Consider the following 15,016-nt stretch of genomic DNA (forward strand, 5'->3'; position numbering starts at 1 on the left):
AGAACGAGAATATACTTATTAATTAAAATTGTATAAATATATATTAGAAAATCATACGCTCTATTATTATCATTATTATTATTTATGTACAAAAGTATTATATATATATATATCTTAATAATAAATTAAGTGTTTAGAATATTTAAAACCGTTGTTTTAATTGAGGGAAAAAAATAATGTAAAGCTATTGATGAACATAAGACTAAATTATAATGCCGGTCCGGCGGCGTTGTCTTCATCAAAGTCCGGTAGCAGATCTTTGGTTCGGTCCTCTATCCTGTCAAAATTTTCCAGTGTCGAAGCTATTATTTTTAAATTATCTACTCCGGACATTAGTTGCCTAAAAATAATTATCATTGGTTAAAATATACCTATAAATAATATTTAAGAATAATAATTTACCTAAGATAAGATTCGGCAGATGAAGCGGCTTCCTTTAAATCTCCAGCTAATCTTAAAATTTTTTTATCACCATCAATTGATCTGGAACTACATCCTACACCCATAGCACTTTTTAATTCTCTGTTTTCTATTCTCAGTACTGAAATTTCTGTCTGTAAATAAATATATAACGTAAATAACAATATATATATAGGGTAAGAGCACCAGTACCCAGCCACCTCATGTTAAATTATATCTATATATATTTTGAGCCAATGTTTAAGTATATGACTGGCTGGCTACTGGTTAGGGGATGGGTACTGGTGCTCGTACCCTATATTTTATTAAAAATAAAATTATATAATTTAAATAAAAAATATTAACCGTTAGCTCTTTTATTTGTTGTTTTAATGTTGTGACAGCACTTTCTGCATTAACAGCTCTTCTCTATAAATAAAAATATATAAATATATTAATAAATTTATCAGAAAAAATAAAAAAATAAAACATACCGTACTACGTTTTAAATTATCTTCAACTTGTTCCATAGCTTTTTCCAAATGCGCAGTTTCTTCATAATCAACAGCTCGTCTAGATGCTAATTCTGCTTCTAGCAATTGAATCCTTGTATTTTTTTCACTATTTTGTCTACGCGCTATCTCGAGATTGTGTCTCAGCATTTCTACTTCTAAATGGAGAGGAGGATGTGAAGATTCACTATTATTTATTGTAGCAGCATTGTCTGGCTGAGGAACAACAACTCTATTTCTTATGGGTCCGTCATTTAAAAAATCTGGTAATGACTTGGGAATAATTCCATTGTCTCCTCCAGGTGAATGAATAGCTTCATTTGAATTTATTATCTCAATATTATTTAAATCAGAAGGTCCTGCAAATGGTAAATCAAGTGGAAAATTTATTTGTTCTCGTACTCCTTCACCAGAAGACGATCCATGTAATCCGTGTAATCCATGTGATCCATGATTAAATGTGCGATAATTACAAGTTGTATCTAAATCTGAACGATTTCGTTTATCAACATTTCCTGTTGTCAAATCAAATGGTAAATTCCCAGTATTATTATCATGCTTTATTATTTCATTTCGATGTCGCAATGGCCGTGACTCAACACTGTTTAATGCAAAATCTGGTAAATTATCAATGTCAGATATCATCTGAGTACCAGAAGCCGCATCTTGATGATTAAGATAACACTGTTCAATAACCAAATGATCCTGAACAAAATCCGGCAATTCTGTAGGATTTCTAGCATAAATACCATCAGTTTCAGTATCAGCAACAGTATCAGCTATCACTGAATTTACAGTCGTATTTAACCGGCTAGTATAAACTTTTGGTCTCGCACCAGCATGCTGATAACTAGAAGATGAGGAAGAATCTTTTTTCAAAAAATGCTTGAAACTAAATGGATTTTCTTCTTTCTTCGGCATATCTTCTGTAATTATTTATAATTATCAAAAATAATTAAAAACAACCATTTTGTCAACAAACCTGTCAGATTTTTAACTCGGAAGCTATTGATTCCAGATTTTTCTCCGACTCTTAATTTATCCAACTCTTCTAACGAGGATGACGAGGAGGAGGACGACGACGACAAGCCTCCTTTATTATTTTGCATACTCAGTATAATAATAATAATAATAAAAAACAATAACCTTTAATTTTATTTATTTAATAACATTTCCAATCATCAGCAATTTAATTTTTAGTTAAACATTTAAGAATTTATTAATAAAATAGCTTGACACAATGTTATAAATTATTTATTGCGATATAAAGTATAAATATCGTCTTATTAAAAAAAAAAAATTAACTCTGAACCCTCAGTACTCAGTGTGTGTGTATATACCATATCGATCATTTGAATGTCGATAGAATCGAGCGAATCGAGTGATCGAGCTAGCGGGTAAGAGTAGTTCCGTTAGTCGTCGCTGTGGTCGCGGGAAAGGCGAAAACTTAAATCTGCTCACAATTTATTTACTCAGGCAGACCTGATTAAACAAAACGATTTACTCAATTCTAAATGTATATCTATATAGTAGTAAAAATAAAAACAATCCTCACGGCGAATACTCATCTATACTCAAAATTTCTTTACTCAAGCACAAAGACGACATCTATACTCAGTGACGACTATATTTAATGACAACTGTACTCCACTAAATTTTTGTAAACATCTCATCTATATTATGTTTACTCGAAGTCCTCTATATTCAAAGACATCTTTACTCAATATCCACAGATTGAAAAGATTGTCAATAATGAAGTAATTCATGGATAAGACTATTCGGAAAGTCGATAACAAAGAAAATCAAAAAAGTATTTAAATATTAAATAAAGAAAAATTAATTTTTAAAATAAAAGTTAAATGTTTTTATCATTTTTACTTTGAAAACGATATAAAAAAAAATTTAACAAGAGCGTTTTTGTTAAGCTTTTGATTTAATTATAATTAATTAGTTATTTATAATTTCTCATGATGTATTGGTCTGAAATAAATGAAAAAAAAAATTATTGAAAGAAAAAACTATTTCATAAATACATGTATCCTGAAACCATTTGGTCTGGGCGATAGTTGCTCATGTAACCTGGAACCATTTATGAGACTTATAAGTCTCAGGTTATAAATTAATTTGGTTTAGTATTTATTTTTAATTTTAACAATTATTATTTTTTTCTTTTATGTATTAAATGTATAAAATGTATTAAGGATTTATAAGAAAATACTTTGGAGATCAGTTTAGAATAATAGATTTTGAAAAGAGATTCAAAACTGACATAGTTATTGATAATTTTTATAATGGTACCAATTTTATAGTTACTTCGCTATTTTATTCCAAAGAACTGAGATTTCAGAAATAATAGTAAAGTTGTAGGTCTCCCCCATTTGAAATTGACTAAAGAATACATTTCTGTGAGTCACCCCGTGAGAATCACCTACTTTGTGGCATGAATATTATCTTAAACTCGACAACACATAAAACTCGAATTTCCATAGCGATTTCGCGATTTTATTCCAATGTACCAAGATTTCAAAAATAATGGTAAAGTTGTAGGTCTCCCCCATTTAAAATTGACTAAAAAATACATTTCTGTGAGTCACCCCGTGAGAATCACCTACTTTGTGGCATGAATATTATCTTAAACTCGACAACACATAAAACTCGAATTTCCATAGCGATTTCGCGATTTTATTCCAAAGTACCAAGATTTCAAAAATAATGGTAAAGTTGTAGGTCTCCCCCATTTAAAATTGACTAAAAAATACATTTCTGTGAGTCACCCCGTGAGAATCACCTACTTTGTGGCATGAATATTATCTTAAACTCGACAACACATAAAACTCGAATTTCCATAGTGATTTCGCGATTTTATTCCAAAGTACCAAGATTTCAAAAATAATGGTAAAGTTAAAGGTCTCCCCCATTTAAAATTGACTAAAAAATACATTTCTGTGAGTCACCCCGTGAGAATCACCTACTTTGTGGCATGAATATTATCTTAAACTCGACAACACATAAAACTCGAATTTCCATGGTGATTTCGCGATTTTATTCCAAAGTACCAAGATTTCAAAAATAATGGTAAAGTTAAAGGTCTCCCCCATTTAAAATTGACTAAAAAATACATTTCTGTGAGTCACCCCGTGAGAATCACCTACTTTGTGGCATGAATATTATCTTAAACTCGACAACACATAAAACTCGAATTTCCATAGTGATTTCGCGATTTTATTCCAAAGTACCAAGATTTCAAAAATAATGGTAAAGTTGTAGGTCTCCCCCATTTAAAATTGACTAAAAAATACATTTCTGTGAGTCACCCCGTGAGAATCACCTACTTTGTGGCATGAATATTATCTTAAACTCGACAACACATAAAACTCGAATTTCCATAGCGATTTCGCGATTTTATTCCAAAGTACCAAGATTTCAAAAATAATGGTAAAGTTGTAGGTCTCCCCCATTTAAAATTGACTAAAAAATACATTTCTGTGAGTCACCCCGTGAGAATCACCTACTTTGTGGCATGAATATTATCTTAAACTCGACAACACATAAAACTCGAATTTCCATAGTGATTTCGCGATTTTATTCCAAAGTACCAAGATTTCAAAAATAATGGTAAAGTTAAAGGTCTCCCCCATTTAAAATTGACTAAAAAATACATTTCTGTGAGTCACCCCGTGAGAATCACCTACTTTGTGGCATGAATATTATCTTAAACTCGACAACACATAAAACTCGAATTTCCATGGTGATTTCGCGATTTTATTCCAAAGTACCAAGATTTCAAAAATAATGGTAAAGTTAAAGGTCTCCCCCATTTAAAATTGACTAAAAAATACATTTCTGTGAGTCACCCCGTGAGAATCACCTACTTTGTGGCATGAATATTATCTTAAACTCGACAACACATAAAACTCGAATTTCCATAGTAATTTCGCGATTTTATTCCAAAGTACCAAGATTTCAAAATTAATAGTAAAGTTGTAGGTCTCCTACATTCGAAATTGACTAAAAAATACATTTCTGTAAGTCACCCCGTGAGAATCACCTACTTTGTGGCATGAATATTATCTTAAACTCGACAACACATAAAACTCGAATTTCCATAGTAATTTCGCGATTTTATTCCAAAGTACCAAGATTTCAAAAATAATGGTAAAGTTGTAGGTCTCCCCCATTTAAAATTGACTAAAAAATACATTTCTGTGAGTCACCCCGTGAGAATCACCTACTTTGTGGCATGAATATTATCTTAAACTCGACAACACATAAAACTCGAATTTCCATAGTGATTTCGCGATTTTATTCCAAAGTACCAAGATTTCAAAAATAATGGTAAAGTTAAAGGTCTCCCCCATTTAAAATTGACTAAAAAATACATTTCTGTGAGTCACCCCGTGAGAATCACCTACTTTGTGGCATGAATATTATCTTAAACTCGACAACACATAAAACTCGAATTTCCATAGTAATTTCGCGATTTTATTCCAAAGTACCAAGATTTCAAAATTAATAGTAAAGTTGTAGGTCTCCTACATTCGAAATTGACTAAAAAATACATTTCTGTAAGTCACCCCGTGAGAATCACCTACTTTGTGGCATGAATATTATCTTAAACTCGACAACACATAAAACTCGAATTTCCATAGTAATTTCGCGATTTTATTCCAAAGTACCAAGATTTCAAAAATAATAGTAAAGTTGTAGGTCTCCTACATTCGAAATTGACTAAAAAATACATTTCTGTAAGTCACCCCGTGAGAATCACCTACTTTGTGGCATGAATATTATCTTAAACTCGACAACACATAAAACTCGAATTTCCATAGTAATTTCGCGATTTTATTCCAAAGTTCCAAGATTTCAAAAATAATGGTAAAGTTGTAGGTCTCCTCCATTCGAAATTGACTAAAAAATACATTTCTGTAAGTCACCCCGTGAGAATCACCTACTTTGTGGCATGAATATTATCTTAAACTCGACAACACATAAAACTCGAATTTCCATAGTAATTTCGCGATTTTATTCCAAAGTACCAAGATTTCAAAAATAATGGTAAAGTTGTAGGTCTCCTACATTCGAAATTGACTAAAAAATACATTTCTGTAAGTCACCCCGTGAGAATCACCTACTTTGTGGCATGAATATTATCTTAAACTCGACAACACATAAAACTCGAATTTCCATAGTAATTTCGCGATTTTATTCCAAAGTACCAAGATTTCAAAAATAATAGTAAAGTTGTAGGTCTCCTACATTCGAAATTGACTAAAAAATACATTTCTGTAAGTCACCCCGTGAGAATCACCTACTTTGTGGCATGAATATTATCTTAAACTCGACAACACATAAAACTCGAATTTCCATAGTAATTTCGCGATTTTATTCCAAAGTACCAAGATTTCAAAATTAATAGTAAAGTTGTAGGTCTCCTACATTCGAAATTGACTAAAAATTACATTTCTGTGAGTCACCCCGTGAGAATCACCTACTTTGTGGCATGAATATTATCTTAAACTCGACAACACATAAAACTCGAATTTCCATGGTGATTTCGCGATTTTATTCCAAAGTACCAAGATTTCAAAAATAATGGTAAAGTTGTAGGTCTCCCCCATTTAAAATTGACTAAAAAATACATTTCTGTGAGTCACCCCGTGAGAATCACCTACTTTGTGGCATGAATATTATCTTAAACTCGACAACACATAAAACTCGAATTTCCATAGTGATTTCGCGATTTTATTCCAAAGTACCAAGATTTCAAAAATAATGGTAAAGTTAAAGGTCTCCCCCATTTAAAATTGACTAAAAAATACATTTCTGTGAGTCACCCCGTGAGAATCACCTACTTTGTGGCATGAATATTATCTTAAACTCGACAACACATAAAACTCGAATTTCCATGGTGATTTCGCGATTTTATTCCAAAGTACCAAGATTTCAAAAATAATGGTAAAGTTAAAGGTCTCCCCCATTTAAAATTGACTAAAAAATACATTTCTGTGAGTCACCCCGTGAGAATCACCTACTTTGTGGCATGAATATTATCTTAAACTCGACAACACATAAAACTCGAATTTCCATAGTGATTTCGCGATTTTATTCCAAAGTACCAAGATTTCAAAAATAATGGTAAAGTTGTAGGTCTCCCCCATTTAAAATTGACTAAAAAATACATTTCTGTGAGTCACCCCGTGAGAATCACCTACTTTGTGGCATGAATATTATCTTAAACTCGACAACACATAAAACTCGAATTTCCATAGTAATTTCGCGATTTTATTCCAAAGTACCAAGATTTCAAAATTAATAGTAAAGTTGTAGGTCTCCTACATTCGAAATTGACTAAAAAATACATTTCTGTAAGTCACCCCGTGAGAATCACCTACTTTGTGGCATGAATATTATCTTAAACTCGACAACACATAAAACTCGAATTTCCATAGTAATTTCGCGATTTTATTCCAAAGTACCAAGATTTCAAAAATAATGGTAAAGTTGTAGGTCTCCCCCATTTAAAATTGACTAAAAAATACATTTCTGTGAGTCACCCCGTGAGAATCACCTACTTTGTGGCATGAATATTATCTTAAACTCGACAACACATAAAACTCGAATTTCCATAGTGATTTCGCGATTTTATTCCAAAGTACCAAGATTTCAAAAATAATGGTAAAGTTAAAGGTCTCCCCCATTTAAAATTGACTAAAAAATACATTTCTGTGAGTCACCCCGTGAGAATCACCTACTTTGTGGCATGAATATTATCTTAAACTCGACAACACATAAAACTCGAATTTCCATAGTAATTTCGCGATTTTATTCCAAAGTACCAAGATTTCAAAAATAATGGTAAAGTTGTAGGTCTCCTACATTCGAAATTGACTAAAAAATACATTTCTGTAAGTCACCCCGTGAGAATCACCTACTTTGTGGCATGAATATTATCTTAAACTCGACAACACATAAAACTCGAATTTCCATAGTAATTTCGCGATTTTATTCCAAAGTACCAAGATTTCAAAAATAATAGTAAAGTTGTAGGTCTCCTACATTCGAAATTGACTAAAAAATACATTTCTGTAAGTCACCCCGTGAGAATCACCTACTTTGTGGCATGAATATTATCTTAAACTCGACAACACATAAAACTCGAATTTCCATAGTAATTTCGCGATTTTATTCCAAAGTTCCAAGATTTCAAAAATAATGGTAAAGTTGTAGGTCTCCTCCATTCGAAATTGACTAAAAAATACATTTCTGTAAGTCACCCCGTGAGAATCACCTACTTTGTGGCATGAATATTATCTTAAACTCGACAACACATAAAACTCGAATTTCCATAGTAATTTCGCGATTTTATTCCAAAGTACCAAGATTTCAAAAATAATGGTAAAGTTGTAGGTCTCCTACATTCGAAATTGACTAAAAAATACATTTCTGTAAGTCACCCCGTGAGAATCACCTACTTTGTGGCATGAATATTATCTTAAACTCGACAACACATAAAACTCGAATTTCCATAGTAATTTCGCGATTTTATTCCAAAGTACCAAGATTTCAAAAATAATAGTAAAGTTGTAGGTCTCCTACATTCGAAATTGACTAAAAAATACATTTCTGTAAGTCACCCCGTGAGAATCACCTACTTTGTGGCATGAATATTATCTTAAACTCGACAACACATAAAACTCGAATTTCCATAGTAATTTCGCGATTTTATTCCAAAGTACCAAGATTTCAAAAATAATAGTAAAGTTGTAGGTCTCCTACATTCGAAATTGACTAAAAAATACATTTCTGTAAGTCACCCCGTGAGAATCACCTACTTTGTGGCATGAATATTATCTTAAACTCGACAACACATAAAACTCGAATTTCCATAGTAATTTCGCGATTTTATTCCAAAGTTCCAAGATTTCAAAAATAATGGTAAAGTTGTAGGTCTCCTCCATTCGAAATTGACTAAAAAATACATTTCTGTAAGTCACCCCGTGAGAATCACCTACTTTGTGGCATGAATATTATCTTAAACTCGACAACACATAAAACTCGAATTTCCATAGTAATTTCGCGATTTTATTCCAAAGTACCAAGATTTCAAAAATAATGGTAAAGTTGTAGGTCTCCTACATTCGAAATTGACTAAAAAATACATTTCTGTAAGTCACCCCGTGAGAATCACCTACTTTGTGGCATGAATATTATCTTAAACTCGACAACACATAAAACTCGAATTTCCATAGTAATTTCGCGATTTTATTCCAAAGTACCAAGATTTCAAAAATAATAGTAAAGTTGTAGGTCTCCTACATTCGAAATTGACTAAAAAATACATTTCTGTAAGTCACCCCGTGAGAATCACCTACTTTGTGGCATGAATATTATCTTAAACTCGACAACACATAAAACTCGAATTTCCATAGTAATTTCGCGATTTTATTCCAAAGTACCAAGATTTCAAAATTAATAGTAAAGTTGTAGGTCTCCTACATTCGAAATTGACTAAAAATTACATTTCTGTGAGTCACCCCGTGAGAATCACCTACTTTGTGGCATGAATATTATCTTAAACTCGACAACACATAAAACTCGAATTTCCATAGTAATTTCGCGATTTTATTCCAAAGTTCCAAGATTTCAAAAATAATGGTAAAGTTGTAGGTCTCCCCCATTTAAAATTGACTAAAAAATACATTTCTGTGAGTCACCCCGTGAGAATCACCTACTTTGTGGCATGAATATTATCTTAAACTCGACAACACATAAAACTCGAATTTCCATAGTGATTTCGCGATTTTATTCCAAAGTACCAAGATTTCAAAAATAATGGTAAAGTTAAAGGTCTCCCCCATTTAAAATTGACTAAAAAATACATTTCTGTGAGTCACCCCGTGAGAATCACCTACTTTGTGGCATGAATATTATCTTAAACTCGACAACACATAAAACTCGAATTTCCATAGTAATTTCGCGATTTTATTCCAAAGTACCAAGATTTCAAAATTAATAGTAAAGTTGTAGGTCTCCTACATTCGAAATTGACTAAAAAATACATTTCTGTAAGTCACCCCGTGAGAATCACCTACTTTGTGGCATGAATATTATCTTAAACTCGACAACACATAAAACTCGAATTTCCATAGTAATTTCGCGATTTTATTCCAAAGTTCCAAGATTTCAAAAATAATGGTAAAGTTGTAGGTCTCCCCCATTTAAAATTGACTAAAAAATACATTTCTGTGAGTCACCCCGTGAGAATCACCTACTTTGTGGCATGAATATTATCTTAAACTCGACAACACATAAAACTCGAATTTCCATAGTGATTTCGCGATTTTATTCCAAAGTACCAAGATTTCAAAAATAATGGTAAAGTTGTAGGTCTCCCCCATTTAAAATTGACTAAAAAATACATTTCTGTGAGTCACCCCGTGAGAATCACCTACTTTGTGGCATGAATATTATCTTAAACTCGACAACACATAAAACTCGAATTTCCATAGTAATTTCGCGATTTTATTCCAAAGTACCAAGATTTCAAAATTAATAGTAAAGTTGTAGGTCTCCTACATTCGAAATTGACTAAAAAATACATTTCTGTAAGTCACCCCGTGAGAATCACCTACTTTGTGGCATGAATATTATCTTAAACTCGACAACACATAAAACTCGAATTTCCATAGTAATTTCGCGATTTTATTCCAAAGTACCAAGATTTCAAAAATAATGGTAAAGTTGTAGGTCTCCCCCATTTAAAATTGACTAAAAAATACATTTCTGTGAGTCACCCCGTGAGAATCACCTACTTTGTGGCATGAATATTATCTTAAACTCGACAACACATAAAACTCGAATTTCCATAGTGATTTCGCGATTTTATTCCAAAGTACCAAGATTTCAAAAATAATGGTAAAGTTAAAGGTCTCCCCCATTTAAAATTGACTAAAAAATACATTTCTGTGAGTCACCCCGTGAGAATCACCGACTTTGTGGCATGAATATTATCTTAAACTCGACAACACATAAAACTCGAATTTCCATGGTGATTTCGCGATTTTATTCCAAAGTACCAAGATTTCAAAAATAATGGTAAAGTTAAAGGTCTCCCCCATTTAAAATTGACTAAAAAATACATTTCTGTGAGTCACCCCGTGAGAATCACCTACTTTGTGGCATGAATATTATCTTAAACTCGACAACACATAAAACTCGAATTTCCATAGTAATTTCGCGATTTTATTCCAAAGTTCCAAGATTTCAAAAATAATGGTAAAGTTGTAGGTCTCCTCCATTCGAAATTGACTAAAAAATACATTTCTGTAAGTCACCCCGTGAGAATCACCTACTTTGTGGCATGAATATTATCTTAAACTCGACAACACATAAAACTCGAATTTCCATAGTAATTTCGCGATTTTATTCCAAAGTACCAAGATTTCAAAATTAATAGTAAAGTTGTAGGTCTCCTACATTCGAAATTGACTAAAAAATACATTTCTGTAAGTCACCCCGTGAGAATCACCTACTTTGTGGCATGAATATTATCTTAAACTCGACAACACATAAAACTCGAATTTCCATAGTAATTTCGCGATTTTATTCCAAAGTACCAAGATTTCAAAAATAATGGTAAAGTTGTAGGTCTCCCCCATTTAAAATTGACTAAAAAATACATTTCTGTGAGTCACCCCGTGAGAATCACCTACTTTGTGGCATGAATATTATCTTAAACTCGACAACACATAAAACTCGAATTTCCATAGTAATTTCGCGATTTTATTCCAAAGTACCAAGATTTCAAAATTAATAGTAAAGTTGTAGGTCTCCTACATTCGAAATTGACTAAAAAATACATTTCTGTAAGTCACCCCGTGAGAATCACCTACTTTGTGGCATGAATATTATCTTAAACTCGACAACACATAAAACTCGAATTTCCATAGTAATTTCGCGATTTTATTCCAAAGTACCAAGATTTCAAAATTAATAGTAAAGTTGTAGGTCTCCTACATTCGAAATTGACTAAAAAATACATTTCTGTAAGTCACCCCGTGAGAATCACCTACTTTGTGGCATGAATATTATCTTAAACTCGACAACACATAAAACTCGAATTTCCATAGTGATTTCGCGATTTTATTCCAAAGTACCAAGATTTCAAAAATAATGGTAAAGTTAAAGGTCTCCCCCATTTAAAATTGACTAAAAAATACATTTCTGTGAGTCACCCCGTGAGAATCACCTACTTTGTGGCATGAATATTATCTTAAACTCGACAACACATAAAACTCGAATTTCCATAGTGATTTCGCGATTTTATTCCAAAGTACCAAGATTTCAAAAATAATGGTAAAGTTAAAGGTCTCCCCCATTTAAAATTGACTAAAAAATACATTTCTGTGAGTCACCCCGTGAGAATCACCTACTTTGTGGCATGAATATTATCTTAAACTCGACAACACATAAAACTCGAATTTCCATAGTAATTTCGCGATTTTATTCCAAAGTACCAAGATTTCAAAATTAATAGTAAAGTTGTAGGTCTCCTACATTCGAAATTGACTAAAAAATACATTTCTGTAAGTCACCCCGTGAGAATCACCTACTTTGTGGCATGAATATTATCTTAAACTCGACAACACATAAAACTCGAATTTCCATAGTAATTTCGCGATTTTATTCCAAAGTACCAAGATTTCAAAAATAATGGTAAAGTTGTAGGTCTCCCCCATTTAAAATTGACTAAAAAATACATTTCTGTGAGTCACCCCGTGAGAATCACCTACTTTGTGGCATGAATATTATCTTAAACTCGACAACACATAAAACTCGAATTTCCATAGTAATTTCGCGATTTTATTCCAAAGTACCAAGATTTCAAAATTAATAGTAAAGTTGTAGGTCTCCTACATTCGAAATTGACTAAAAAATACATTTCTGTAAGTCACCCCGTGAGAATCACCTACTTTGTGGCATGAATATTATCTTAAACTCGACAACACATAAAACTCGAATTTCCATAGTAATTTCGCGATTTTATTCCAAAGTACCAAGATTTCAAAAATAATAGTAAAGTTGTAGGTCTCCTACATTCGAAATTGACTAAAAAATACATTTCTGTAAGTCACCCCGTGAGAATCACCTACTTTGTGGCATGAATATTATCTTAAACTCGACAACACATAAAACTCGAATTTCCATAGTAATTTCGCGATTTTATTCCAAAGTTCCAAGATTTCAAAAATAATGGTAAAGTTGTAGGTCTCCTCCATTCGAAATTGACTAAAAAATACATTTCTGTAAGTCACCCCGTGAGAATCACCTACTTTGTGGCATGAATATTATCTTAAACTCGACAACACATAAAACTCGAATTTCCATAGTAATTTCGCGATTTTATTCCAAAGTACCAAGATTTCAAAAATAATGGTAAAGTTGTAGGTCTCCTACATTCGAAATTGACTAAAAAATACATTTCTGTAAGTCACCCCGTGAGAATCACCTACTTTGTGGCATGAATATTATCTTAAACTCGACAACACATAAAACTCGAATTTCCATAGTAATTTCGCGATTTTATTCCAAAGTACCAAGATTTCAAAAATAATAGTAAAGTTGTAGGTCTCCTACATTCGAAATTGACTAAAAAATACATTTCTGTAAGTCACCCCGTGAGAATCACCTACTTTGTGGCATGAATATTATCTTAAACTCGACAACACATAAAACTCGAATTTCCATAGTAATTTCGCGATTTTATTCCAAAGTACCAAGATTTCAAAATTAATAGTAAAGTTGTAGGTCTCCTACATTCGAAATTGACTAAAAATTACATTTCTGTGAGTCACCCCGTGAGAATCACCTACTTTGTGGCATGAATATTATCTTAAACTCGACAACACATAAAACTCGAATTTCCATAGTAATTTCGCGATTTTATTCCAAAGTTCCAAGATTTCAAAAATAATGGTAAAGTTGTAGGTCTCCCCCATTTAAAATTGACTAAAAAATACATTTCTGTGAGTCACCCCGTGAGAATCACCTACTTTGTGGCATGAATATTATCTTAAACTCGACAACACATAAAACTCGAATTTCCATAGTGATTTCGCGATTTTATTCCAAAGTACCAAGATTTCAAAAATAATGGTAAAGTTAAAGGTCTCCCCCATTTAAAATTGACTAAAAAATACATTTCTGTGAGTCACCCCGTGAGAATCACCTACTTTGTGGCATGAATATTATCTTAAACTCGACAACACATAAAACTCGAATTTCCATGGTGATTTCGCGATTTTATTCCAAAGTACCAAGATTTCAAAAATAATGGTAAAGTTAAAGGTCTCCCCCATTTAAAATTGACTAAAAAATACATTTCTGTGAGTCACCCCGTGAGAATCACCTACTTTGTGGCATGAATATTATCTTAAACTCGACAACACATAAAACTCGAATTTCCATAGTGATTTCGCGATTTTATTCCAAAGTACCAAGATTTCAAAAATAATGGTAAAGTTAAAGGTCTCCCCCATTTAAAATTGACTAAAAAATACATTTCTGTGAGTCACCCCGTGAGAATCACCTACTTTGTGGCATGAATATTATCTTAAACTCGACAACACATAAAACTCGAATTTCCATGGTGATTTCGCGATTTTATTCCAAAGTACCAAGATTTCAAAAATAATGGTAAAGTTGTAGGTCTCCCCCATTTAAAATTGACTAAAAAATACATTTCTGTGAGTCACCCCGTGAGAATCACCTACTTTGTGGCATGAATATTATCTTAAACTCGACAACACATAAAACTCGAATTTCCATAGTAATTTCGCGATTTTATTCCAAAGTACCAAGATTTCAAAATTAATAGTAAAGTTGTAGGTCTCCTCCATTCGAAATTGACTAAAAAATACATTTCTGTAAGTCACCCCGTGAGAATCACCTACTTTGTGGCATGAATATTATCTTAAACTCGACAACACATAAAACTCGAATTTCCATAGTAATTTCGCGATTTTATTCCAAAGTACCAAGATTTCAAAAATAATGGTAAAGTTGTAGGTCTCCCCCATTTAAAATTGACTAAAAAATACATTTCT

The 15,016-nt window shown here is 32.2% G+C and overlaps 1 protein-coding gene across 2 annotated transcripts; it reads right to left on the reverse strand.

Moving 5' to 3' along the window:
• Nucleotides 1-81: 81 nt before the first annotated feature.
• On the reverse strand, nucleotides 82-2,402 carry LOC130670009 (uncharacterized). Of its 2 annotated transcripts, none has more exons than XM_057473182.1 (5): nucleotides 1,894-2,402; nucleotides 894-1,834; nucleotides 766-828; nucleotides 403-554; nucleotides 82-340 (listed from the first exon to the last, which is right to left on the reverse strand). In XM_057473182.1, exons 1-5 carry the CDS (start codon nucleotides 2,018-2,020, stop codon nucleotides 208-210), a joined length of 1,416 nt encoding a protein of 471 aa, XP_057329165.1. In that variant the 5' UTR covers nucleotides 2,021-2,402; the 3' UTR covers nucleotides 82-207. The 2 variants fall into 2 exon arrangements, with proteins under 2 accessions (XP_057329165.1, XP_057329163.1); XM_057473180.1 differs by having other exon boundaries at nucleotides 894-1,837; nucleotides 1,894-2,398.
• Nucleotides 2,403-15,016: the final 12,614 nt, after the last annotated feature.

The sequence above is a fragment of the Microplitis mediator genome, chromosome 6 (genome assembly GCF_029852145.1).
Source record: "Microplitis mediator isolate UGA2020A chromosome 6, iyMicMedi2.1, whole genome shotgun sequence".
Classification (NCBI taxonomy): Eukaryota; Metazoa; Arthropoda; class Insecta; order Hymenoptera; family Braconidae; genus Microplitis; species Microplitis mediator.

What these genes read in the sequence shown, in the direction of transcription:
- LOC130670009 (XM_057473180.1), bottom strand. Translation starts at nt 2,020, where the DNA reads ATGCAAAATAATAAAGGAGGCTTGTCGTCGTCGTCCTCCTCCTCGTCA. An exon ending in CCGAGTTAAAAATCTGACAG is followed by an intron (nt 1,838 to 1,893) that starts GTTTGTTGACAA and finishes AAATAATTACAG; the next exon opens with AAGATATGCCGAAGAAAGAA. An exon ending in ATAATTTAAAACGTAGTACG is followed by an intron (nt 829 to 893) that starts GTATGTTTTATT and finishes TTTTATTTATAG; the next exon opens with AGAAGAGCTGTTAATGCAGA.